This window comes from Lemur catta, chromosome 2 (assembly GCF_020740605.2).
Source record: "Lemur catta isolate mLemCat1 chromosome 2, mLemCat1.pri, whole genome shotgun sequence".
In the NCBI taxonomy this organism is placed as follows: Eukaryota; Metazoa; Chordata; class Mammalia; order Primates; family Lemuridae; genus Lemur; species Lemur catta.
This window is the reverse complement of record NC_059129.1, coordinates 3663456-3689059: the sequence shown is the minus strand read 5'-3', so window position 1 is coordinate 3689059 and position 25604 is coordinate 3663456. Positions and strand designations below refer to the sequence as shown.

General features: G+C 55.3%; 2 protein-coding genes across 8 annotated transcripts in view; one reads left to right on the top strand and one right to left on the bottom strand.

Moving 5' to 3' along the window:
• The window catches only part of PPL (periplakin), a 39154-nt gene extending 21881 nt beyond the window's left edge, over positions 1–17273 (top strand). Inside the window, exons 4-22 of one of the 2 annotated variants that reach the window (XM_045542523.1) lie at positions 639–759; positions 1324–1449; positions 1534–1575; positions 2233–2394; positions 2499–2606; positions 3132–3227; positions 4493–4615; positions 4796–4942; positions 5573–5724; positions 6528–6625; positions 6821–6978; positions 8014–8192; positions 8281–8419; positions 9083–9276; positions 10462–10612; positions 11342–11425; positions 12159–12275; positions 12850–12942; positions 13726–17273. In XM_045542523.1, coding sequence (XP_045398479.1) covers positions 639–759; positions 1324–1449; positions 1534–1575; positions 2233–2394; positions 2499–2606; positions 3132–3227; positions 4493–4615; positions 4796–4942; positions 5573–5724; positions 6528–6625; positions 6821–6978; positions 8014–8192; positions 8281–8419; positions 9083–9276; positions 10462–10612; positions 11342–11425; positions 12159–12275; positions 12850–12942; positions 13726–16389 — 4954 coding nt within the window. In that variant the 3' untranslated portion in view covers positions 16390–17273. Of the gene's footprint in view, positions 1–638; positions 760–1323; positions 1450–1533; positions 1576–2232; positions 2395–2498; positions 2607–3131; positions 3228–4492; positions 4616–4795; positions 4943–5572; positions 5725–6527; positions 6626–6817; positions 6979–8013; positions 8193–8280; positions 8420–9082; positions 9277–10461; positions 10613–11341; positions 11426–12158; positions 12276–12849; positions 12943–13725 lie in introns of both variants that reach the window. The other variant, XM_045542522.1, reaches the window with a different exon arrangement.
• A 136-nt stretch (positions 17274–17409) lies between these two features.
• Positions 17410–25604, bottom strand: part of UBN1 (ubinuclein 1) — a 32210-nt gene continuing 24015 nt past the window's right edge. For 4 of the 6 annotated variants that reach the window (XM_045542527.1, XM_045542528.1, XM_045542532.1 and 1 more), the window contains 4 exons: positions 23703–24923; positions 22461–22710; positions 22107–22196; positions 17410–19663 (listed from right to left, as the gene is read on the bottom strand). In XM_045542527.1, coding sequence (XP_045398483.1) covers positions 19614–19663; positions 22107–22196; positions 22461–22710; positions 23703–24923 — 1611 coding nt within the window. In that variant the 3' untranslated portion in view covers positions 17410–19613. The remainder of the gene's footprint in view (positions 19664–22106; positions 22197–22460; positions 22711–23702; positions 24924–25604) is intronic. The other 2 variants (XM_045542529.1, XM_045542530.1) reach the window with 2 other exon arrangements.

Genomic DNA, 25604 nt, shown 5'->3' with positions numbered 1-25604 from the left:
GCTCTGGGCCGTGGGCCAGGGCAGGAGCCCAGTCGGGGTTGACGGAGGGCTAATGAGGTGCCGGATGCTTCACGTTCATGGCAACACTATATTGCTGTTGGGGAAACCGAGGCTCGAGGAGTTGATGTCCCTTGTTCTGGTCACAATATGACGGCAGCTCCCTGTGCCACCGTGCTGTCTGACCTCCATGCTTTTGCACGAGCTCCTGCACTGCCCGAGGCCCCATCCCTGACCTCCCAGGGTCAGGGCTCGTGCTGCAGCGTCGTAACACGGGGAACCAGCCCCCTTGACTCCACCCTTGTCCCGTGCCCGCCCCTGGCAGGAGCAGGGGTCTCTCAGCACCCCATGACCCCCGCACTTGTCCTCTGCTGGATGGTGGGCTCTAGACAGCAGTGGACTTGCCAGTTTCTTCTGGAATCTTCTGCGGTTCTGGGCACACACTAGGCACTCAGGAAACCTTGATGGGGGAAGGCAGGTTGAGGGAAAGTGGCCAGGAGGGGTGGGAGGGTGCAGGAATTGTCTGGAACCCAAGGCCACTGTCACCCTGTCCTTCCAGGCCACGGAGGCCTGTCCCTGGGGCGTGGGCAGTGCCCGTGCCAACGAGCCCCACTAAACGGGTGGCCTCTCTCCCCACTCAGCATCCGCCAGCTGAAGGAGCGCGTGACCAACCTGCGTGGGAAACACAGGCAGATCTACAACCTGGCCGTGAAGGAGGTGGACCCGCAGGTCAACTGGGCGGCGCTGGTGGAGGAGAAGCTGGTACGGCCAGGGCTGTGTGTGTCCCTCGGAGTCTCGGGCACCACGGTCCTGCTGGGGAGGGGGTCACGGTCTCAAGCTTTCCCCATGTGCTGATGAGAAAAGTGAGGCTCAGAGAGGTGCGGTGCCAAGTCCAGGGTCACACAGCACAAGTGGAGATTTGGCTCTGGGCCCATCACCTACCACAAGGCTGCCCTTGGGCCTCCCCCTGTGATCCTGGCTCATTGGGGTCCTGGCAGGGCTCTGTGGGCAGGCAGCAGGGAGTGGCCAGACTTCTGGCCTGCCACCGGCCTTCCGGCGCCTTCCATGGCGCATGGCTGAGAAATGCGTGGCGGTTGCAGCCGGCTTTCCCGGCTTCAAGTCTCAGCTCCCCACCTTTTAGTGGTGTGACCCTGGTCAGGTGATTCCCCCTCACCCAGCCTCAGTTTCCCCAGCTGTGAAGTGGAAGCAGTAACTGCGTGGGCCCCTGAGGTTGCCGGGAGATGAAGGGAGATGGGGCGTGTAGACGCTCGGCGCGGGAACTCACCGTTTGCCCCCACCGAGCGCCGTCTCCCCCTGCCCGGCCAGGACAAGCTGAGTAGCCAGAGCTTTGGGACGGACCTGCCGCTGGTGGACCACCAAGTGGAGCAGCACAACATCTTCCATAATGAGGTCAAGGCCATCGGGCCCCACCTGGCCAAGGACGGGGACAAGGTGGGACACGTGGCGGTGACGGTGGGGCCCCGGGAGGGAGGGGCCGCGCGTGCGTCCCGGCCCTAACCAGCGCTCTGTCCTCAGGAGCAGAACAGCGAACTCCAGGCCAAGTACCAGAAACTGCTGGTGAGACAAGAACTGATTCCCTTAGAGTGACGCAGGCGGCGCAGACGCTTGGGTCAGGACGGAAGGGGGCTTGCTGGGAAGAGATGTGCCCCTGCCCCTTCCCGAGAGCCCCCCCAGGTTGCCCTCTTTGCTCATGACAGCCCTGATAGGCCCCGGGGCATAGCCTGTCCTGCCACGTGCGGCTTATTTCATTATTAAGCGCCTGCTGTGTGCCAAGTAGGAGGCCACGTGCTTTCTACACAAAAGTGTCTACTTCCCTATCGCAAACCTTTAAAGAATGTGTTCTTTTTACAATTGCCCAAGTGATAACAAAAACGCTTCCTTATGCAAATGTTTCGAACATCTCGGATGTGAGAATACGGAGGCAGCAGCATGGAGAGTTAGGAGCCAGACTCCCTCCACCCCTGGCTTGTTGGGCGTAATCGACCTTGAGTGATTTCTTAGCCTCTGGGAGCCTCAGTTTCCTCATCTGTGAAATGGAGCTCCTGTGAGTCTCTGTCTCGTAGGGTTGCTTTGAGGATTACACTAGTTAGTGCTGGAGAAGTCCTTAGCGCAGTCCTGCAGGTGGAGGGCCGTATATACGTGTTAGCGGTCGGGGGGCCTGGCTGGGAAGTGGCCAGAGCCCGGCCTAGCCCTGTCCTGCCCCTGTCCCCGCAGGCAGCCTCGCAGGCGCGGCAGCAGCACCTGAGCTCGCTGCAGGACTACATGCAGCGCTGCACCAACGAGCTGTACTGGCTGGACCAGCAGGCCAAGGGCCGCATGCAGTACGACTGGAGCGACCACAACCTCGACTACCCCAGCCGCCGGCGCCAGTACGAGGTGGGCCCTGGGGCCTGGGGGACAGGGCAGGCGGAGCTGGGAAGGAGCACGGGGCTGCCAGGCTGGGTGCTGAGTCCTCTCCACTGCCCGCCCCCGCCCTGTAGAATTTCATCAACCGGAACCTGGAGGCCAAGGAGGAACGAATCAACAAGCTGCACAGCGAGGGTGACCAGCTGCTCGAGGCCGAGCACCCGGGGAGGAACTCCGTCGAGGTGCGTGTGGCCCGGGGCGGCCTCAGGGCGGCCTCTCCCTGTGGGCCACCCGGAGCTCGGGCAGCCCGCAGAGGTGGGGTGTCCCGCAGGCCGCATCCTTCGTCTGTGTGTCTGCCTGTTTCGCTGTCTCCGTCTCGCCCTGTGTGACCCTGCCACTCCCTGCCCTCGGCTCCTGAAACCCACGCGAGGCTACGTTAGTTTCCTGCGGCTGCTGCAACAAATTCCCACAAACTTGGTGGCTTCAAACAACAGAAAGTCACTGTCTCGCAGTTCTGGGGGTGTAGTCTCCACCAAAGTGTGCATTGCAGAACCTGAGCACCTATACATGGCAGCCCTACTTGGCTCCTTGACAGACCCTGTCTCCCCTCCTCCCAGCCCTGAGTAAGAGCTGGCTACCCCTGTGGGAGCCACACCCAGGCACATGCCAGGTGCCCCCCTCCCCACCATCCTTGGGCCCCGATTCCTGCCAGTCCTACCCTGGAGTTCCGCGTGCCACCAGCGCCCTGCCCGTCCTTCTCCTGGCAGGCGCACATGGAGGCCGTGCACGCAGACTGGAAGGAGTACCTGAACCTGCTCATCTGCGAGGAGAGCCACCTCAAGTACATGGAGGACTACCACCAGGTACCCTCCTGGCTCCGAGGAGCCCCCAGACCAGGGGTGCTATCTCATGAGAGTGCTCAGTACCCACTCGGCTCGCTCATGGCCTCGCGTCACTTGGTCGAGGAGCCTTGCGGGGCTGCCACCCCGGGCCCTGGGTGCCCCTGCTTCTGCTGGCGTGCACAGGCGTGTCGCCAGCTTGCTGGGCCCTTGTGAGTCTTCCCGGGGGACTGATGCGCCAGGTCAGCGTGAGGCCCAGGAATGAGTGTGTGGCTTTTAATTTTGGTAAAATACATATATATCATAAAATGTGCCATTTTAGCCATTTTTAAGTGTCTAATTCAGTGGCATTCATTACATTCACGACATTGTGAATATACCATCGCAGCTGTCTACTGCCGAAACTTCTCATCGCCCCGAACAGAAACTCCGTACCCCTCGTCAGCCTCGCCCCATCCTGCCTCCCCCAGCCCCTGGTCCCCTCTCAGCCACGTGCTGTCCCTGATATTTCCTGTCTCGAATGGATGTGAGGAGTAAGTGGAGTCACACGACTTGTGGACTTTTCTGCCTGGCTCCCGTCTGGGCGTATTTTCAAGGTCCCCCTGTGTTGAGCGCGTGTCAGTGCCTCAGTCCCTTTCTGTGGCTGAATGTTGTAGGCCACACTGTGTCCGTCCGATCATTCGGTGATGGACGCGCGTTTGCGGAGGAACGTATGTCTTTAACAAGCTGTAGGTGATCCTCCTGCTCGGGGAGTCTGGGGAAAATGGAACAAACCGGGCAACGCCGTGTAACTCCCGGCTGGGTGTCTGAGCCACACGTGAGCTTCACGGGGATCCCAAAGTCCCGTTCATGGCCACGGTCCAAGTATTCAGCCCGGGGGACAGCTGATGATGAATGACTCAAGAGTTGATGGACTGAAGAATGGGCAAGAGAATTTTCGAGAACAGAAAGGGGAGGCGTCGATCAGGACTTAGAGTGAAAGTACAGTATCAAGTCAGGTGTTCCTGGCACAGAAGGAGGAATGCGATGAAAGGGAGCCCAAAGCTTGCTGGTACATAAATGAAAACGTAATGTGTTGTGGAGGTGACATCCCATGGATTAGTGGGAAGAGACCTGGCTTCTTCCCCAGAAGACCCCCGGGGGCCAGGCTGGGGTGTCCCTGAGCAGAGAAGCCCGAGGCTCAGTACAGGGTCCCATCTTGGCCTTGGAGAATGGAGCTTGAAGCCACAGAAAGAAGCCCAGGCACCTCTAGTGGTTTCCTGTCTGTGACAGGGTACCCCGTCCCCTAGTTCCACAGAGACGTGAAGGACGCTCAGGAGCTGCTGCGCAGGGTAGACTCGGACCTGGACCAGAAATACAGCCCCGACTTCAAGGACCAGTACCAGATCGAGCTGCTGCTGCGGGAGCTGGATGTGAGCGATGCCGGGGACCCTGCTGGCCCCTGGGGGCCTCTCTGCACCCACCGCCTTCAGCCCTGAGCCGTCCCCTCCACCACTCCCCGCCTGCTCACTGGGGGGCTCCACCTCCGCTCTCCCTCTTCCCACCAAGGGAAAGCTGTCAGTCTCACCTGGCCCCCACCCCACTCTCTTCAGGACCAGGAGAAGGCTCTGGACAAGTATGAGGACGTGGTGCGGGGGCTGCAGAAGCGAGGGCAGCAGGTGGTGCCCCTCAAGTACCGCCGGGAGACGCCGCTCAAGCCCATCCCCGTGGAGGCGCTCTGTGACTTTGAGAGTGACCAGGTGAGCCGGTGCCCCAGGTCAGCTCGGCCCAGATTTGCCTCTTTTCATGTCGCTGAAAAGTTTTAGGGGTAACATAGCTGGATCCAGGGTCTCAAACATCTCAGGAACCCACGTCCATCTCCATCATTGCTGTCACTGTCTGCCGACCCTTCCCCTCGTGGTGGTGGACTTGTGCCCCCCCCACTGCTCCAACCCCTGCTGCCCTGGCCTGAAATTCTGACAGCAACCCTAGTTATTCCAGCCAAAGTCCCAGGGAATATTCTCATTGGCTCAGTTTGAGTCATGTGTCCAACCTAAACCAATCACTGTGGCTGGGGAATGCTAGTCTCTCATTGGCCAGGCCTGAGTCACGTATCCATTTGGAGACTCAATAGTGGACTGGGAATGGGGACGGGTGGTCCCCCAAAGGACGAGGAAATGGAGGTGGGCTGCTGGGCCGGCAGACCCAACACCTGCCGCTTCCTGTGGGCCTCTCCCAACCCTATCAGTAAACATCTTGGGGAGGGTCTGAGATGGGCTGAGCCTTCCCCGGTCCAAGAATTGGGTGCTGGGGTGAGATGGTGACCGGGCTGCCAGGCCACAGCTGAGGCAGCTCTCTCCATGTCCTGACTGTCTGGCTGCCCCTGCCAGGGCCTGATCTCAAGGGGCTACAGCTACACCCTGCAGAAGAACAACGGGGAGAGCTGGGAGCTCGTGGACAGCGCTGGGAACAAGCTGACTGCCCCCGCCGTCTGCTTCATGATCCCACCCACCGACCCCGAGGCCCTGGCTCTGGCTGACAGGTACGGTGTGGGCTGGCCCCACCCACAGGGCTTCTTAGCCGTTCCCAGCCCTGGGCATTCTGACTCAGCCTTGGGGGTCCCTGACACCCCCCACCTGCACCCCCTTGGAGGCTCGAGTAGGAGGGGCAGATCTGTTGGGCTGGCTGACTTGCCAGCCATGTGCTGGCTGCAGGCCTCGTCCGGCGAGGGTTTCTCTGCATGAGCCTCTGGGCTCACACGCTGCTTCCTTTACCCGCAATGCCCGCTCGCTGCCTGGTTGGCTCGGCCCTCGGCTGGAGGCCTCAGCCCCAGGGTGCCCGCCCCTCCACTTGGTGCAGGGTGAGGGCTGCCTCCTCTGCACTTGGCACCTTCTCCCGCTGCACGCACCGCTGTTTAGGAAGATGATTTGTGTATGCACCAGTATCGCTGGGCCTGGGCTCCTTGGCTTTAGTGTCTCCAGGGCCTGGTTCACTGGCTGGTGCAGAGTAGGCACCCAAGAACTCTACTGAGCGAGTGGATGATTCAAACACCTTCATTTATTCTTCAACCAATACCTACTGAGCACCTACTGTGTACTGCTCCCCCAGAGGTAACATGTTGGTGGAGAAGGCCAATGGAGAGACAATTTTAGGTAGTAAGACTTGCTATGAAGGAAAAAGCAGGGAAGGAGGGAGCAAGAGGGAGGAAGGGTCTCGAACGCAGGGGCAGAGTAGGACTGACATTGTAGCAGCCCTTGCTGCCCCTGCCGTCTGCCAGTGTGGGCCCTGCCTCTGTGGGTGGGGGTAGGGGCTACCTGGGTCCCCAGCTGCTGCTCGCCTTCACAGCCTGGGCAGCCAGTACCGGAGCGTGCGGCAGAAGGCAGCCGGGAGCAAGCATGCACTTCAGCAGCGGCACGAGGTGCTGAAGACAGAGAACCCTGGAGGTGGGTGCTGGGGCCACCCGCAAAGCTCTTGGGGGCACCAGGGAGGAGGGGCTAGGCCTAGGGTCTGCTGTGGATGGGATGGCAGGGGTCTGGCACAAGAGGGGCTGGCCCCAGAGGTCCCAGCTGGCCTCTGAGACTCCTTCCCTGGGCCTCACGCCCCCCCCATGGTCACGCTGTGTGTCCTCCCTCCAGCAGATGCCTCTGACCTGCAGGGGCGGCAGCTGCTGGCTGGCTTGGACAAGGTGGCCAGTGACCTGGACCGGCAGGAGAAGGCCATCACAGGGATCCTGCGGCCACCGCTGGAGCAGGGCCGGGCTGTGCAGGACAGTGCCGAGCGGGCCAAGGACCTCAAGGTACCGCCGGGCTGAAGGTGGCTCTGGGAAACCCTGTGCTGGCCCCCCTGGCGCTCTGGGGCCCCTGCTCAGTCCCCACGGGGCCTTGGGACAGTCACTGCAGGTGTTCAGCAGGGATGGCCGCAGGTAGCCAGGTCCTGAGTTGTGGAGGGGGCAGGGCTGTTCCCACCCATTCCCTAGGTTGTAGACCAAGGCCGGGGCCTCCAGGGAAGTGCCCAGCCCTGGCACTTCCCAGACGTGTCCCCAGGAGAGATAGCTGGCACAGCTTGTTTGGCTTCTGCATGGCTTGTCGATCAGTGCAGTACCTGGCACAGAATGGTCACCATAACCATGACAGTGGTGACTAGCAAGAGGCTGCAGGCAGGGCAGCAGGTGGGCTGTGGAATTCCGCAGAGCAGGGTCACTCGCTGCTCGACCACAGAGACGCTGAAGCCCCTGAGCCTGTCTCTTCAGTGGCCAGGCCGGGCCGTGCTCTCAGGCGGGTGGGGAGGATGGAGGGAGCCTCCTTGCCTGTACCATCTCCTGAGTTCTCGCTGCACCTATGGGGCAGGGACTGGCTCTCCTATTTTAGAGAAATCTGGGTTCAGAGAGGTGCAGTAGCCAATGTGGCCGAGTTGGGGCTGAGAGGACGCCTGGTGTGGCACTGAGGAGCAGAGGCCGGGGGCCTTAGGCGTGGTCCAGTCTCACCTGTGAATGGGTGGGTGACAATGCCCCCCTCACAGGGTTGTCCCCAAGATTAAAAGGACTCATCCGTGTGAAGTGCTTAGAACAGCATGTTCCCGGAACGTGCCTGTCTGTTGCTGGCGTCACTGGGGCTATCCCAGTCTACCTGCAGCACCGGTCCCGGGGACGCAGCCCGCAAAGAGCCCACCGGGCTGGTACCCAGACCCCCATCAGACTCCCCAGAGTGGGCCAGGCCTCCCCAGCTGCTTCCGCTGTCCCTGAAGTATGGGAATCTCTTTGTGTCCATCCTGGGCGTGACCTTGGGGGCGGGGGGCTGCCTGTGGCAACACCGAGGGGCTCTGGTCCCCACAGAACATTACCAATGAGCTGCGGCGGATCGAGCCCGAGAAGACGCGGAGCACAGCCGAGTGCGAAGCCTTCGTCCAGGCGCTCCCAGGCAGCGGCACCGTGCCCCTGCTGAGGACCCGGGTGGAGGACACCAACCAGAAATACGAGCGCCTGGTGCAGCTGCTGGACTCGGCCCAGGAGAAGTGGGTGGCAGGCGGGCAGCGGGAAGGTCAGGGTGGGGTCAGGGGGCCAAGTGGGCACCCATCCTCCACTCCTGACTGGTGTCCCCAGGGTGGATGTGGCCAACCGCCTGGAGAAGAGCCTGCAGCAGGCCTGGGAGCTGCTGGCCACCCACGAGAACCAGCTGGGCCAGGATGACACGGTGCCCGAGAGTGGCCGCGCCCTGGACAGCAAGAGGCAGGAGCTGGTGGTGAGTCTGGGGCCTGAGTCTCGGAGCCTCCTCTGAGACAGGCGAGGGCTGCCGGCACAACCACCCACCACTGGTAGACAGACGGGGACACCGAGGCCCCGAGAGGGCCTGGGAACTGCTGATGGGGGGCGTGGCACAAATCCCAGCTGCTCACAGGGTTTGCATGGCCTGTGGAATCTCAGGTGCCAGGATTTTAAAATAAAAGATCTGCATAAAAACCCAGGTTCCCAAGCCCTCGTGATGAGCAGCGCTGGCCTCCTGGGCCCGCAGCCCACAGGCGAGTCAGCCGGGGGAGGAGCAGAGGAATCTGGGTTCAGAGAAGTGCAGAAGCCCAGGATGCGGCCCAATTGGGGCCGAAAGGACGCCTGCCTCCGGTGACTTGGTCTGTGACACCCAGGCAGGGCCTTATTCACACGCCATCTCGTGACTCGCTTCAGAACTGAGGAAACGGGATCGGAGAGCAAAGCTTTCCTGAGGCCTCGTGGCTGGAGCGTGGCAGACTCCCCCCATCCTGAAAGTTAGTTTTTCAAGGGGTTGTTCATTGTAACAAAACAGAACATAGCAGAAGTGGCCCCGGCTGAGAAGTGTAGAGGCAGAACCCTGGTCCCTCCTACTCCTGGGAGCTCTGGCCGCAGCGCCGCTGTCTCTTCTCCACCCCGGCAGGCCATGGCCTCCGAGCTGCAGGCCAAGAAGTCCCTCCTGGGCGAGGTGGAGCGGAACCTGCAGGCGGCCAAGCAGTGCTCGGGCACCCTGGCCAGCCGCTTCCAGGAGCACTGCCCCGACCTGGAGCGCCAGGAGGCCGAGGTGCACAGGCTCGGCCAGCGCTTCGACAACCTGTGCCAGCAGGTGGAGTGCAGGTGAGCGGGGCAGGCAGGGGAGGCCCCTGGCTGGGTCCCCTGATGCCATCCAGGACTGTTTTCTAAATAGGCTCTTGTTTTTGAAAAGAATAGTATGTATACGAAATTTAAAAATTCAAACCATGATTATGATGACTGGCCCTCCTCCCCCAAGGTAAACTGTCGCCAGTCTCCTGTGTATCCTTCTAAAAATAATCTATACACACTGGGGTAAGGCGGTAAAGGAAATACGAGTGACAATGTCCCACGCATACATTATCTTACTTTTCCTGTCCCATATTATGCCAGCCTCATGAATCTGTGAGCATTTCCTCCTCCTCTTCTTTTTTTTTAAGAGTTTGCATAGGATCACTATTTCTTCCTTAAATGCTTGGTAGACTTCATCAGTGAAGCCACCTGGGCCTGCAGTGTTTTGAGCTTTGTGGGAGGTTTTTAAACTACAAATTCAACATCAATAGATACTGGGCTATTTTGGTCATCTACTTTTGTGTCTTTCAAGGAATTTTTCAATTTCATGTAAGTTACTGAATTTATTGGCATAAAGTTATTCACAGTTATCTTCTTGGTATCCTTTTAATGTCTACGTGACCTGAGGTGCCCCTCTCTCATTCCTGATGTTGATGCCATCTTCTTTTGTTGTGTTCGCATCTTCTTTTCTTCCTTGTGATGGGTCTGAGGTGTACAGATTTATTGACCATTTCAAAGAACTAACTTGTTGGTTCCAGTGCTTTTCCTCTCCTGTTTTCCTGTTTCCTATTTCATTGACTTCTCTTTATGATTTCCTTCCAGCTCTTATATTACGTTTGCTTTTCTTAGATTGTTGATTTGAGATCGTTTTTCTTTTCTAACATAAGCATTTAATGCTATGTAGTTCCCTTGGAGCACTGCTTTTGTTGAGCCCCACAAATTTTGATATTGTTAATTTTGGCAAGTTGTAAGACTTCCGGGTGGGTTCTCCTTTGACCCGTGGGTTATTTAGGGCCTGTAATCCAAGTCAGTACAGATGGACCTACCTCGTTCTCTATGTTTCAACTTAATGTTCCATAATTAACATTCTACCCTTTCTGGGAAATGTTTAGGTTATTTCCAGTTAAGTTACATTTAACTTTCTCCCTTCTAAAACACGAGGGCTCAGTGAGGCGTCTGCTCTCTGTGGCAGAGGCCTGACCCATTTTGCCTCCGCAGGGCCCAGAGCCTGCAAAGCGCCGGGGCGGCCTACGCTGACTACCGCAGCGGCTGTGACCGTGTGCTCCAGTTCTTGTCCAACACCCCCACTTATGAGCCCCAGGAGACAGACAGCCTCAGCCAGGTGGAGACCAAGCTGAAGAATCAGAAGGTAGGACGGCTGCATCTGCTCTACACGCAGGCAGCGGCAAAGGAGGGCCAGAGGTGGGCAAGCCACTCTCTGTAGGAGCCAAATTTGGGAGACCAAGCAGGGCAGGAGTGTGTCTCCCCTGACCGGCAGCTCCGGCACCTGCCTCTGAGAACAAGTGCCATACACGACTCGCTTACCTCTCCCTCCTCAGGGCCTGGCCCAGGGCGGACGCTCAGGGTGGGTTGGCCGTGCAGGGAATGGCCACCGCAACGCAAGAGGCGCCACTGTGGGGAGAACCCCGTTTCCAAAGTCTGGATTCCTGCCTCCTGCATGCCCTGGGCAGCGCCTCTGGGTTAGGGATGAGGAACACGGAATCAAATCCTGGTTCCACCTGCCTCTTGTGACAAGTTACTGAACCTCAGCGTGCCTATTTCCTCATTCATACACTGAGGTGATGATGCTTACCGCACAAGATCACTTAAAGGTTAAAGGAGATAATCTAAGTACGATATTAGAACAGTGCCTGGCATTTCAAAGCACTCAATAAATGTCTGTTTCCTGGCAAAGATAATTATTTCCTTGGCCCTTGTTTAAATGGCTTGAATGTTGTCTTTTGTCATGAACAAATACATACAAGGGAGCCATTCACTGTAGTTTGTACTAGAGAAGAATTGAGATTCTAAAGATTCCAGCTACCTTATCAATATGTTTTCTTAAAATTACTTTTGATTTTTAAAATCTGTTTTACAGAACCTGCTCGATGAGCTAGCAGGCAGAGAGCAGGAAGTACAGAAGGTCTACGCCAGCTCCCAGCAGTACCAGCAAGCTGTCAAGGTGAGCGGGGCGACTCTTTCCACCACGTAAACCAAACCGAGACACCGGTCCCGGCAGGCTGGGTGAGGAACTGGCTGCTGTGCAAACCGGCACAGCGCTTTGGGAAGGCAGCATGGTGCCAGGCATCAAATACCATACAACGGCTTTATACTCTTTGAAGCAGCAGATTCTTTGGGGGAATTTATCCCAAAGGAAAAAATACAAAAGAGGGATGTGAGATAACAAAATCATTGCTATAGCATTGTTTACATGAGCAAAACAAACTAGAAATGACCCCCATGTCCAATGGCAGAGGAATGGCTCCCTGAATTATCACGCATCCTCGTGATGGATTATAAAGTCATCAGACTGGTAAACGTGACGATTAGGTAGGGCAGTGACAACAGAAGAGGATTACGGCACGAGGTTCTGTGAGGCAGCAGAGTGTGCAGCTCTCTGGCGTGTTGGAAGGCCTGGAGGGGAACACTCAGTTTGACTCTCTGGGGCTGGAGGGGAGTTTCAGGGGGGCACTTCTTGTCTCGTGTGTTGCTCAGTGATGTTGCTGTGGACTGCTGATGTACTGACAATTCTCACAACCTCCTGCAGTCAGTGCAGGGTGAGGAAGACCCGTGTAGATTTCAGAACCAGCACGTGGCAAAGGGCCGGTGTGGGCCAGCTGGAAGGGGCACAAGAACATTTTGGTCTCTTCTTGGCTGCTTTTATCTGCCCTCTGCAACGTTTCTCTCACCCCCAGGACTATGAGTTAGAAGCAGAGAAACTAAGGACGCTTCTTGACTTGGAGAATGGAAGGAACAGCCACATGAACAAGAGAGCCAGGCTGCAGTCTCCGGCCGCCAAAGTGAAGGAAGAGGTGAGCGCTGCGGGCCGGGCTGTCTCAGTGCCACGGTGGAGAGTGAGCTGCGGCTCTCCAGGCAGTGCTGCGCTGTACACAGGCCTCACAAATGCCACATGACAGGGAAAGCAGCTGAGAGCCCTTCTGGGTGCAAACAGGTTTGGCAAGACAAGATAAGGAACTTGTTCTGGGACAGTGACATCGATATGCCTAGAAAGACATCTTGGTGGAGGTTTCTGTGCCAGAGTCATAGATTTGGGAAGTTCCTACTTTGCTTTCCTACTTTGCTTGCCTAAGTACACAGAAGAATGCCAGTATTATTAGTCCCTTACGTACACAAGAACATTAAGGTGCAGAGAAGTAGAGAGATTTGCTCAAGGTCCCTGGGACCAAGACTGAAACCTGCATCTTCTGACGGGAAATCCCATTTTCTCGCCACCAATGAGACTGTAGTGTAACTCCAGGTAGGAAGGGGCAAGAAGCTATCCCTCTATCCCCAAATGCCAGACTTCTCAAAAACCATCTCCAAGCTTTCTGGCTCAGCCTGTTGACTCCTGTTTGCTGACAGTTCTTCTGAAACTCTTCTCTGTAGGAAGCGGCTCTTGCCGCCAAGTTCACTGAAGTTAACGCCATCAACAGACAGAGGCTGCAGAATCTGGAGTTTGCTCTGAACCTGCTGCGACAGGTAAGCGATCTTAGTAAGACACTCTACTTAAAACTGTTCTAACAGGTGAGAAACAAAGATCCACTGTGTCTCAGAGAGACAGCCTGTGAACTGATGGGAGCGTCCCTTGCTAACATTTCTGGGCAGAACCACTAAAAGACTGGCCAGAGCCAATACTTCTATGGACACGAGAACTTGGATATTCAATTCAATACGCTTTTGCTGAGTACCTAGTAAAAGTTATTTTTTACAGCCCGTAATGTTTATTGTAATAGCATTATTTGTAATAGCAAGAAACTGGAAGCAACTCAATATTCATCAGCAATGGTTAAATTATGGTCTGTCCATATAATGGAGAACTATGTTGCTGTTGAATAAGGAGGTAGCACTCTCTGTGCCAAGCTGGAATTACCTCTGAGTGCAATAAGCAGCAGGGTGCAGAACAAGAGACTACCATTTGTATAGAAAAAATAAACACATGGTGCACACTAAAAATAGGCATGCCGTGTGAGCACAGAATATGTCTCCAAGGATGACAGACATCCTCAAGGATCAGGACCAGAGGTGGGAGACTGCAGTTCATTTTAAACTCTTCTGCAGTTTTAAAATATCTTACCTGGTTTAATTTTAAAAACCTACACTAGTTGGACCATTTTAAAAGTAGCCCCAGAACTCTAGAATGCGGACTGGCACCGAGGGCACCCCTCGGGGTTCCCAGGTGACCCGGATCTGCTCTGACTGGGGGACAGGCCTTGCACATGCCGCGAGTCTGGCTTTGACCGTGCGCTGTCTTCTCCATCGCAGCAGCCGGAGGCAGAAGTGGCCCACGAGACCCTGCAAGGGAGCCAGCCAGGCCAGAGAGTGGAGGAGGCGTGGAAGATCAGGAAGGAGCTGGAAGAGGAGACTGAGCGGAGGCAGCAGCTGGAGAATGAGGTCCGGAGTGCCCAAGAGGAAATCCGGACCCTGCGCAATCAGAGGCCACAGGAATCGGTGGTGAGGAAGGAGGTGCTGAAGAAGGTGCCGGACCCCGTGCTGGAGGAGAGCTTCCAGCAGCTGCAGCGGACCCTGGCGGAGGAGCAGCATAAGAACCAGCAGCTGCAGGAGGAGCTAGAGGCGCTGCAGCTGCGGCTGCGTGCCCTGGAGCAGGAGACCAGGGACGGAGGGCAGGAGTATGTGGTCAAGGAGGTCCTGCGCATAGAGCCCGACAGAGCCCAGGTGGATGAGGTCCAGCACCTGCGTGAGGAGCTCGAGGGGCTTCGGCGGCAGAAGAGCGCCCGGGAGGCAGAGGTCCTCCTCCTGCAGCAGCGCGTGGCTACCTTGGCTGAGGAGAAGAGCCGGGCGCAGGAGAAGGTCACTGAGAGGGAGGTGGTGAAACTGCAGAACGACCCCCAGCTGGAGGCAGAGTTCCAGCAGCTGCAGGAGGACCACCAGCGCGCGGGCAAGCTCCGAGAGAAGCAGGAAGAGGAGCTGAGCTTCCTCCAGGACAAGCTCAAGAGGCTGGAGAAGGAGAGGGCCATGGCCGAGGGCAAGATCACCGTCAAGGAGGTGCTCAAGGTGGAGAAGGATGTGGCTGCCGAGAGGGAGGTCAGCGACCTCACCCGCCAGTACGAGGACGAGGCTGCCAAGGCTCGTGCCAGCCAGAGGGAGAAGACCGAGCTGCTCCGGAAGATATGGGCCTTGGAGGAGGAAAACGCCAAAGTGGTGGTGCAGGAGAAGGTCCGGGAGATAGTGCGGCCGGACCCCAAGGCAGAGAGTGAGGTGGCCAACCTGCGCCTGGAGCTCGTGGAGCAGGAGCGCAAGTACCGCGGGGCCGAGGAACAGCTCAAGAGCTACCAGAGTGAGCTGGAGGACCTGAAGAGGCGGGGCCCTCAGGTGGAGGTCAAAGAAGTGACCAAGGAAGTCATTAAGTACAGGACGGACCCCGAGATGGAGAAAGAGCTGCAGCGGCTCAGGGAGGAGATTGTTGACAAGACCAGACTGATCGAAAGGTGTGACTTAGAGATCTACCAGCTGAAGCAGGAAATCCAGTCCCTCAAAGACACCAAACCCCAGGTCCAGACCAAAGAGGTGATCCAGGAGATCCTCCAAGTCCAGGAGGACCCCCAGACCAAAGAGGAAGTGGAGTCTCTGAGGGCAAAGCTCACAGAAGAGCAGAAGAAGCAGGTGGACCTGGAAAGGGCGAGGGCTTCCCAGGAAGGGAGGGTCGCGCGCAAGGAGGAGGAGCTCTCGCAGGTGAAGGAAAGGGTGGTGCAGCAGGAGGTGGTCAGGTACGAGGAGGAGCCGGGCCTGCGGGCAGAGGTGACTGCCTTCGGGGAGAGCATCGATGTGGAGCTGCGGCAGATTGACAAGCTGCGTGCTGAGCTGCGGCGGCTACAGCGCCGGCGGGCGGAGCTGGAGCGGCAGCTGGAGGACCTGGAGCGCGAGCGGCAGGGGCGCAGGGAGGCTGAGCGTGAGGTGCAGCGGCTGCAGCAGCGGCTGGCCGAGCTGGAGCAGGAGGAGACGGAAGCCCGCGAGAAAGTGACCCGCAAGCAGAAGGTGGTCCTGCAGCAGGACCCCCAGCAGGCCAGGGAGCACAGCCTGCTCAGACTCCAGCTGGAGGAAGAGCAGCACCGGCGACAGCTCCTGGAGGGCGAGCTTGAGACCCTGAGGCGGAAGCTGGCGGCCCTGGAGAAGGCGGAGGTCAAGGAGAAGGTGGTCTTCTCCGAGAGCGTCCAGGTAGAGAAAGGCGACACTGAGCAGGAGATCCAGAAGCTCAAGCGCAGCCTGGAGGAGGAGAGCCGGAGCAAGAGGGAGCTGGATGCCGAGGTGAACCGGCTGGAAGCCAAGCTGTCGGAGCTGGAATTCCACAACTCCAAGTCATCCAAGGAACTGGACTTCCTGAGGGAGGAAAACCACAAACTGCAGCTGGAGAGGCAAAACCTGCAGCTCGAGACCCGAAGGCTCCAATCAGAAATTGAAATCGCGGCAACAGAAACACGAGACTTGCGGAACATGGCCACGGCAGACCCTGGGACCAACCTTGACTCCAGACTGTGGTCTCTGGAGAGGGAACTGGATGACCTCAAGAAGCTCTCCAAGGACAAAGATCTCGAGATCGACGAGCTGCAGAAGCGCCTGGGCTCCGTGGCCGTCAAGAGGGAACAGAGAGAGAACCACCTGCGACGCTCCATTGTGGTCATTGACCCCGACACGGGCCGCGAGCTGTCCCCAGAGGAAGCCCACCGTGCCGGGCTCATCGACTGGAACATGTTTGTAAAACTCAGAAGCCAAGAGTGTGACTGGGAGGAAATATCGGTGAAGGGTCCCAACGGGGAGTCCTCAGTGATACACGACAGGAAGTCTGGCAAGAAGTTCTCCATCGAAGAGGCCCTGCAGAGCGGCAGGCTGACCCCTGCTCAGTATGACCGCTACGTCAACAAAGATATGTCCATCCAGGAGCTGGCGGTCTTGGTGTCTGGGCAGAAGTAGGCACAGCGCTTCCCTCTCCTCTTAGAGGCGGACACTGGCCCTCTCCACAGTGACCTCCTGGGTGTCCTCTTCTCCCTAGCGCCAGCCGAGCATGTCACCCGCACCCTCGCGGTCAGGCTGCTCAGAGCACAGCCCACATGCAGGATGGGCACCAGCTAAAGACACAACTCTCCTCCCGCCATCATTTAGCCTGGGTGAGTAGCCCGCTTCGTCCTCCAATGGTCTGACAGCCACCATGCCCTTTTGTTCTCCCTTTCCCTATATACTACCATCAACAACCTCCTTGTGCAAGGCCTGGAAACAATCCGAAAGCTACTCAACCACAAGACCACCACAGCAGCCAAGCCCCCTCGAGGCAGCGTGGGCGCGAGCACACCAGACGGCACATTCTGCCCCAGGCAGGCCCCTCCCCACTGCCTTTCTGCGCATGGAAGGCCGGGCCCATCGGGGCTGCTGGCCTGCATCACACCCCTTCAGGTTTCTGGCTGAGAACCAACTTTCCATCAGAGAGGCCTCCTTAGTAGCTACCCTGCTCATGAGGCAGATCTGGGATCTGTGCCAGAAAGGCGCATAGAACCCAGAAGTGTCTGGCTCTTGGTGCTAGAGTGGACGTTAATTGTTAGCCAGATTGTCCCAGGAAAACAGACCAATAGAGAATGTTTCATGGTTCTGAAATCAAAATGCTCCAATAGTGGCCTGTGTCGCTGTTAGCCTAAGCTTCAGTGCCTTATAAGTCTTGTTTATTATCTCTTTGGTATGTAGGTATATAAAACAGTTGATTATTTACCAAAAGAATTTCTGGTCCTCGTATCTCATGTATCATGTAAGAAAATGGGAATGGGGAACTTTATAGTGTGAAAATAAAACCTGGTGGCTTGATTCTACTTCCTCTTCTGCACGCAAGGCTTCCTTCCCCACCTCCACTCGCCTTCAGCCAGAATGGGTATTCCACACACATCAGCCCCTACGGGGGGAAGAATTACTTGCAAAAGTAATAGAAAAAAAAGAGTGACAAAAATGTTTTGGAAACCTTGAAACAATTTATTGAGTTGCTTTATACAAGATCAACCATCTCCACACCACCCCCTAAACACCAACATAGTTGCTGCACAAAAGCCACAGCTCCTCTCACACCTCAGAAACGGCCATGCCCGGTAAGTGCTCAGAGACTTTTGCCGCGCCAAGGAAACCCCTGCAGCCCCCAGACCCTGAGCCTGCTCTGCCCCACACCCTGCTGCAGCCGGGCCCGTAGACCTGCCTTGCCATGGCTGTTTAAGTCATTCACTCCTTCGTTACCACAAATAAAGCATAAACAAGAAAAAGAAATCTCAAACTCCCCATCAAAGAAACATTTCCCTGAGGCAAGAGGCATCACTAGATTCCTAAAAATGAGGGTACTCTGCTCCAGCTGCACACTCCACGGCACATGGGGAGGAAGGAGCACCCAAGGCAGGGAGGGGCTGGGACTGGCACCCGGGTGTTCAGGGGCAGAGAAGCCTGGAGAGTTCCCACTGCTCAGCCTTCACGGGCGGCCTCTGCTCGGCTTTGAGCTCAGCAATACAAATCTCTTCTTTGGCTCTTTTGCTACTACCTAAGACTATTCTGTAAACAAACTGGAAATCCAAGTTGCAAAAAATATATATAATAAAGGGATAAGGAATCCACCTAGCCCAATGTGAAACAGATTGGTTCTTACGTAAAAAAGGAGTCAGAACAGAGGCCGGGCCGAATAGCTGGCAGAGGTCTCGCTCCCCAGGAAGCCGGGAAGGCTGATAACCTCTACACGAGTTACGAGTTACTGAGCATCGTGCCCTGGGAGTCAGGACCCACAAGAGCTGTCTGTGGTTTCACACAAATACACATGCTAAGGATGCTGTTTACTCTCGTCTGAAATCACTTAGCTGGAACAGTCAGTACAGACGTCACAGGACAGACAAGTGCCCTCAAAATCCTTGTGAAACAGCCACTGGTTGAGTGTGACCAGCTTGGTGACTCGGGAGCTCTGCAATAACTGTCCCAGTCTGTCTCTGATCAACTCTCCAAGCTCTTCCATACCTAACCCTTAAGTCAACGTGTAATCTCACTGCCTGGAGAACCCCAGGCCTCAAGGCCTATTTCTACATGGCAGACACTTCCCAGAGGCCTGTTCCTGCAGCTCTAAGAGTGATTTCTAAGAATAAGACAAGCTGGAATGTCTACCTGTGACATTCTCGGCCCTCCGAGCGATGAGGGCTCTGGGGCTTCTGCAGCCCACCTGCATGAACTCTGGAAAAACGAAACAGGAGCCCTGGCTAAACTGGGACCTACAATTTTGGGGCCCAGATGACCTTCAAGTCAGGACAGCACAGATTATAATGTGCAACCATAAAAAACTCAAATAAAACTGGCTATGTCTTAAACATAGACATATCTTTAAAAAAGGTCTTCATCTCAGATCCACTCAGCGGGCTGAACGGACATGTGCTGTCGAATTCTGCTCCACCATAAAGGCACTGGAATTATGTCTTCCTATATATGATGTGTGAAGAACAGTCCCATTCTATCCAATGCATTTAATGGTAATGATGAAAACTGAGACCAAAATAGGCATCTTTAAAAATCCTATCACAATTGTTGAATCTACAAAGGACTTTTCTCTAAAAGAGCTTCATTGTCATTTTCAGAGGAGAAATTGGCCCCCCACAATGAGCATACATTAGGTGTTCTTAGCATTTTGCAAAGACACAAGGTAGGTCTCCCAGCTGTGGCTTTGGCCTGGGTTTTGTCCTCTTGAGCACACAGCCTGGGGCTGGGACGGCACCAAGACCATTCAGGGATCTTACTGTGGCCAGGAGCCCCTGACCAGTAGGGCACTCTGAGGTACTCTGATCAAATGGCAGGGGGTCAGGCAGATCTAAAAACGTTAGTGTGCCACCGGAGCTCGTCAAGACCGCACTTGCCAGCACGGCCCAGCACACACCCAGCCTAGAGCTGCCCCTCTGATAACTGTCCAGCGACAGAGCCGCGAGGCCCAGAGCACCAGGTCAGTAAGCGCCTTGCGAGCGTGCGGCACGGGGCCGGCTCCCTTACGTGGAGGCACGTCAGAAGTGCCCAGAAGCTCCACTTGGAACTCACACCTTCTCCAGAGGGAAACCAGAAAGAGCGCAGGGAATGTCCATTATCTTAGACCTACACGTCCAGCTTCCACCCAGACCCAAGTCTGTCGAGCCTTTCCTCTGAAGGGGTCACAATTTCCGTGGTACACCAGGCCCTTTCCCATGAAGCTGAGAAGCATCTGGAAAAGAATAAGAAAAATGAGAACAAGTCTTTCAGGGTCTCTGATTCCCTTAAGGCAGCAGTAACCAAACTTCAAGGGGATCACTTAAATTGCAGAAGTCCCCAAACGCTTTGTGTTCTAAGGCTCAGACAAGCCACAAAACACTAACAGTGGTTATCTGTGTGCACTGCTACTTGCAGCAGCCACAGCATGCAAGGACATTGGCACTACAGAGGCAGGAAGCCACTCAGTACATGTTCACACAACAGCGACTCTGCTATGCAACTTGGGCCACCTCAGGTCTCAGGCTACAACTGCCATCCTGTGGCAGGGCCTGATGATCACACAGAGCTCAAGGCAGCAATGATCATTCTCTTACCATCTAAAGACCCTCAGGTCCTCTAGGCAAGTTCAAAGGCGCTAGCATTCTGAGTCCACACAGGATAGGAAAGTGAGGAAAGCAACGCAGACACAAGTCACACAGCTGAAGTGCGCAGACAGCTGCTGCTGCTGATTTATACCCTCATGTCATCTCATACCTCAAGTACATCTAAGGAAGAGGAGAAAAGCTCACTCGGGTAACCTATTTTGGCATAGTTGCTGTTCTCATTTTTTCCTGAATTTTTTTTACGTATTTATATTTTTAGAGACGGGGTTTGCAATGTCGCCCGGGCTGGAGTGCGGTGACTGTTCACAGGCACAATCGCAGCTCACTGCATCCTCGACCTCCTGGGCTCAAGCAATCCTCCCGAGTAGCTGGGACTACAGGCACAAATCACTGTACCCCTACTCTCTCAGCCTTTTTGGGCCTTCTTAAAAAAATTTTTTTTCAACTGACACATAGTAACTGTGCCTACTTATGGGGTATATAGTGAGGTTTCGCTACATATAATATATCGTGATCAGATCAAGGGAATTAAGCTATCCATCACCTCCAACTTTTGTCATTTCTTTGAGTTAGAAACATTTGCTATCTTCCTCCTACTAGCTATCTGAGACTATGTAATATGGTTAACTACAGTCACCCTACAGTGTTATGGAACACTAGAACTCCTCCTATTCTGATAGCCATGGTAGTCCCCAGAGGAAAGACAAAAATGATACTAGAAAGTAATCTTTTTTTCTGAAAATAACAGACCAACCACCTGCTTCCAATGGCTCTTCAATTATTCTGTTTTTCTGAAAGAGCAATATTCCTAAGAGCAGGCAGAGGCAGGGCAATATGACTTCCAAAAACCACAAGCTCCCACCCAGGTGGCTCTGGAGCCTCCTGCATTATAATCCCGACTCCAGGGGCAGCCATCAGTGTGGAGAGCAAGTCCACCGCATGCTACTGCTCCTCCAGAGGAAGAAAGGGAGCAACTATTGTTATAGGTTTAGTCCCTCGAAGATGGTAAATTGCCATCTTGGAGATTCACAAATCCACTCTTGCCCCCAGATGGCCTCCGGCATTCACTATAAGGGGCATGGGCACCAGGGACCCACAGCAAATCAAGAGACAGACGCTGACTGGCAGACGTCGGGCTGACGCGTTCTGCTCCATGCAGCAGGTCACGCCATGTGCTGCTCAGGGGCCCCTGTCTCACTCCCACCCAGCACCAGCCGCTAGGGTCACCTAGGCTGGGCTTCCTTAAGAACGGTTCTCCTCATCAGTGCAGCCCATGGTCATGTCTGGAGCACGTCTAGAGTAATAAGAACACTAGGTCAAAACCAAGGGACCATGAGGCATCTCGCCCGAGGATTCCACGAGGTGAACATAAGAATCAGGGATCCAGGACAGGGTGAGGCAAATCCGTTTTACCACAAGGGTGCCAGCGCTACCAAACAAGCTACAACCCTGGGGTGCTGTGCTACACAGGGCAATGCCGGCCTCGTGCCCAGTGTGCTCGCAGTCTCTGTTCGATGTAATTTCTACCCCTGGACAGACTGAAAGCTGTTCTTTTCTTGGACCCATGCTGCCGTCAGAGGTGAGCTGTCCTTCCTGGAGGTCTGTACTGTGGCCCCCCTGCTATTTGGGGTTTCCTGTTTATGGAAACGAAGTTTAGAGTGCCCTCTGCTAACTGACAACACCTGGAAGGTGCAGCAGCTTGAACTTAAAGGCCTTGCTGTACCCAAGTAGCGTCTGGAAGAGAGAAACCATTACCTTCCTTTTCTTAATTAAAGAGGAAGAGTTGAGGTAGGAGTTGGGAGCTCCTCTGCCTCACACACGGGCCCCCACAATTTCCTCTACAATTGTACAGGCTAAAGCTGACCCCACGGCAGTTCCAAGTGAGACAAGAAGAAACCTCCAAAGGGTAGAAGCCCAAGTCATTCTAAGCACCCACAAAGCTGGAGCCTCGAAGGACAAGCCAAGACAACACAGTGACGAGGCGAAGACACTGGACTCCTGGGCAGCAGACAAAGCTGAGGGTGGCGGGGAAAGGCGCACGGTGCACATGGCACACTGACATCTGGCGATTACCTGGCAGGCTCTGCGGGATATGGGTGGACACGGCAGCGTGTGGGAGGGGCGCTGCGTGGGGCGGGCTGGAGTGCAAGCCAGCCAGAAGACCTGGGAGAAAACAGAGGAGGGGAGAAAAGAACAAAACACACACATTGAAGACGGGAACAGAAAAGCAGCTCCGGCAGCCAAACGACCCTGCCAGACCAGTCTGGGTACCAAACCCAAGGGGAAGGGGCTCAGCATGGTTCCCAGAGATGTTCCCCACAGTCACACGCCAGACACAAACACAGGAGCCACAGTACACAACAGGAGGACCCTCAGCCACAGCCCAGAGATTCCCAAAGCAAGGAGAGGCAGGAGAGAAGCACTCACTGTGGCTGAGGCCAGGGTGGAAAGGCCCGGAGGCAGGGCCTGGCATGATGGTATCCTTGGAGACCCCTGCTTTGGCAGAGGCGTCAGCGCTGAAGGAAAGCACATGGAGAGGAATCGGGACAGGGGCTATAATTCCCAGTGAGTTTGAGTTCATGGCCCCGGGCAGCTTTGGGCTGCTGGACTTGTAGGGTGGAGACAGCAGGTTTAAGGGAGTGGAGCTGGTCAGCAGCACAGCCCCACTCGTTCCTTTCTAGGGAGGAAACACAGCAAAGCGGTAAGAACTCCAGACCTTCCACAGCTAACTCGCAAACCAACGGGGGAACACAAGGGATGAGGATACACACAGGCCAAATGCCCCTGCGAAGGCCCCCTCCTGCCCTGCAGCCCCAAAGACAGGAATGAGGACAGTCTCTATGAACTGATGGGGAATGCCTTCCAGAGTACATAGTTAATTTTAAAAAGCAGGGTATGAAATACGCCTCCTTTGTGAAGAAAAAGAAGAGTATCATAATATAGGTATCTACAAATGTATATATATATACACACACATGTACGTGTATATATTTATATACACACATGTATTTATTAATTTGTTTTTAAAAAGAAACAAGAAAAATCAACTGGAAACTAAGGAGCACAGTTACCTTACAGGGGTGGCAGGTGCAGGAAGAGGGAAAAGACTTTGCTACAGTTTTATTTTCGCAACCACATAGTTGTTTTACATATTAACATAGAGGAAAAAAAACACTCTCTCCCATTTCCCCAACCTACATCCAAACTTCTCACAATTACCCATAAGCAGGACTCAGTAATTGGTGGACTCTGTCCTTCAAAGGGAGTCATTCTTAGAAGGCACTGCTATTCCTGTGGCACGAACATCTCCACATAACTGTGACCTGACAGGTGACAGCGTTTCTACCCCTTATTAGGAGAGATGGATAGGTCAGAGAATAGGCTTGTTCGGCGCCACGCAGCCCCGGCCTCCTTGCAGGCACGGCCCTGACCATCCTTTCGCTCCCTCCACCTTCCTAAGGAGAAGGTTCAGGCTATCTTGGGCTTCCTGCCACCAGAAAAGGGAACACCTGAGGGCAGGAAGCTCAGCCCTCCTTCCAACATCTGAGCTCACTGTTCCTACCTGACCTTCCATTTCAGATCTCATCTCCGCCCAGGGCAAGGCAAGTGGCCTTATCCCCAAGGCCCCTGCGGGTGGGACAGGGCAGGCTGCTCTGCCGGGATACTCACTGGCAAAGAGGTAGACGATGTCACACTACTAACCGCGGGGGGCTTTAGGGACGAGGTCAGTAACTTTGCCACTCCCTGGGTCCCACCACCGGAATCTCCATTTGGACCACCTGGAGGGGCCACCAGGGTCAGCTTCTGGGAAACAGGCGGTTTTTTCACTGCTGAGCTTGGGACAGGTCTGCTGGCGGACTGTCCTGTGGAGGGAGGCTGTATGCCAGGGAGCAGGTTCCCAGAAGCAGAACTCTGGACTGGTGTTCCTCCAGAGGAAGAGCTGCCAGAAGAAACCCCATGTTTGGAGACAGAGCCGGCAAAGGGATTATTCTTATAAGACGACCCTGCAGAGCTGGCTGTATGCTGTTTTGCTGGATGGCTCAGGGCGGCAGAGGACGAGGCTGGGGTCTTATGAGAGCTGCTGCTAGAGGCTGGTAAGCCTCCTGAGGCGGCTGGCGTGGAGGGATGGAAGCCCTGGCCTTTGGCCGCTGTCTTCACTATCTGCAGGAGGGAACGGTGGCACTGTGGGGAGGAAGCCTTTGGGCTCTGGAGCTTATTGACAAACGGAGCTGGGGGCGTGAAGTTTTTCTGCTGCTGAGCGCCTGCATGAAAGACTTTGACTTGGGGGCCGGGCACGGGAGCTGCCACCTGGGGTCCGTGAGACGTCCGTGGCAAACCATGGTGCTTTGCTTTGGACTGGTGCACTTCTGGCAAGCCTTTGTTGAGGGGAGCCTGGCAAGGCAGCTCTTTGTAGCCAGAACTCTCTGATTTTTTCTCCTGAGAGGACTGCCCCAGTGCCAGAGCCTGTTCGGCCAGAAAATTGAGGGGTGACTGCAGAGAGCTAGCTGGTGGGGGAGCAGAAGGGCTGGGCTTGGCAAAGTTCCTTTTCTCTTCTGTACATAACACACCTGCAACTTTTTCTGCAGGTGCTTTTGAGGGGGCAGGCAGTGTGAATTCAGAGCTCCCAGCTGCTCTGCTATTCAATGCAGCCAGTTCCTTAGACACGGCTTCCACCGAGGAGGCTGCATTGCAGATCAAGTCTTCATCCAGCGAGTCCTCCAGGCCCACAGGAGCAGGGTTAGCAAGGCTGCCTGCCACCTGGGAGGGGAGCTCCCTGCTCGAGACCCCGATGCTCAGGCCTCCTCCCTGGTGTTCTGAAGGCAACGCAATGGGGCTGCTAATCTGTCCTGACTGGACAGAAACCTTTTTATCAGGCTTAGTAGATGATTCCTAAAGGAAAGCAGAAATGCTGATGTTTAAGATGCCAGCGTTGGCCTGTTGTGAGGACATAAACATGAGAACAACTTGAGTCGCAAAGAACTGGACCTCCTGTGTAATTATAAAACAAGGGGTGGCAGAGAACAGTAGCCGTACGTGCCTTGACTGGAAGTGCTGCAACTTATATGGCTGGCTGGGGCTGGGTTTTACACTCACAGCGGAACTTTTCCCTCTGTTTCTGAAAAAGCATAAGACTCAATAAAGAGACACACTGCCTCTTTGCATTCACACTATCTCAGAGTGCTCCCAGCTGCAATTAGACTGACGCAGGGCATGAGAGTTGCCTTAAAATAGCTATTTTATCCTCCTTGATTTTTCCCACCACCTGTCTCCTCCAAGAAAGTCCTTTTCCTGGAAGCAGAAATGGGATCTAACCTGTCACTCCTGCACACCTGGTAATTAATGCAGTGGGTCTGAGACATTGTAGGAGCTCAACAGATACACAGGAATAAATGATTTGCACATCTCATTCTCATGGTCTCTTTAGGTATGGTTAAGGGCACCACACCAAGCCTCAAGAACTAGTAAAATGGCTGGGCGTGGTGGCTCACGCCCATAATTCTAGCAATTTGGGAGGCTGAGAAGGGAGGATCACTTAAGCCCAGGAGTCCGAGACCAGCCTAGGCAACATAG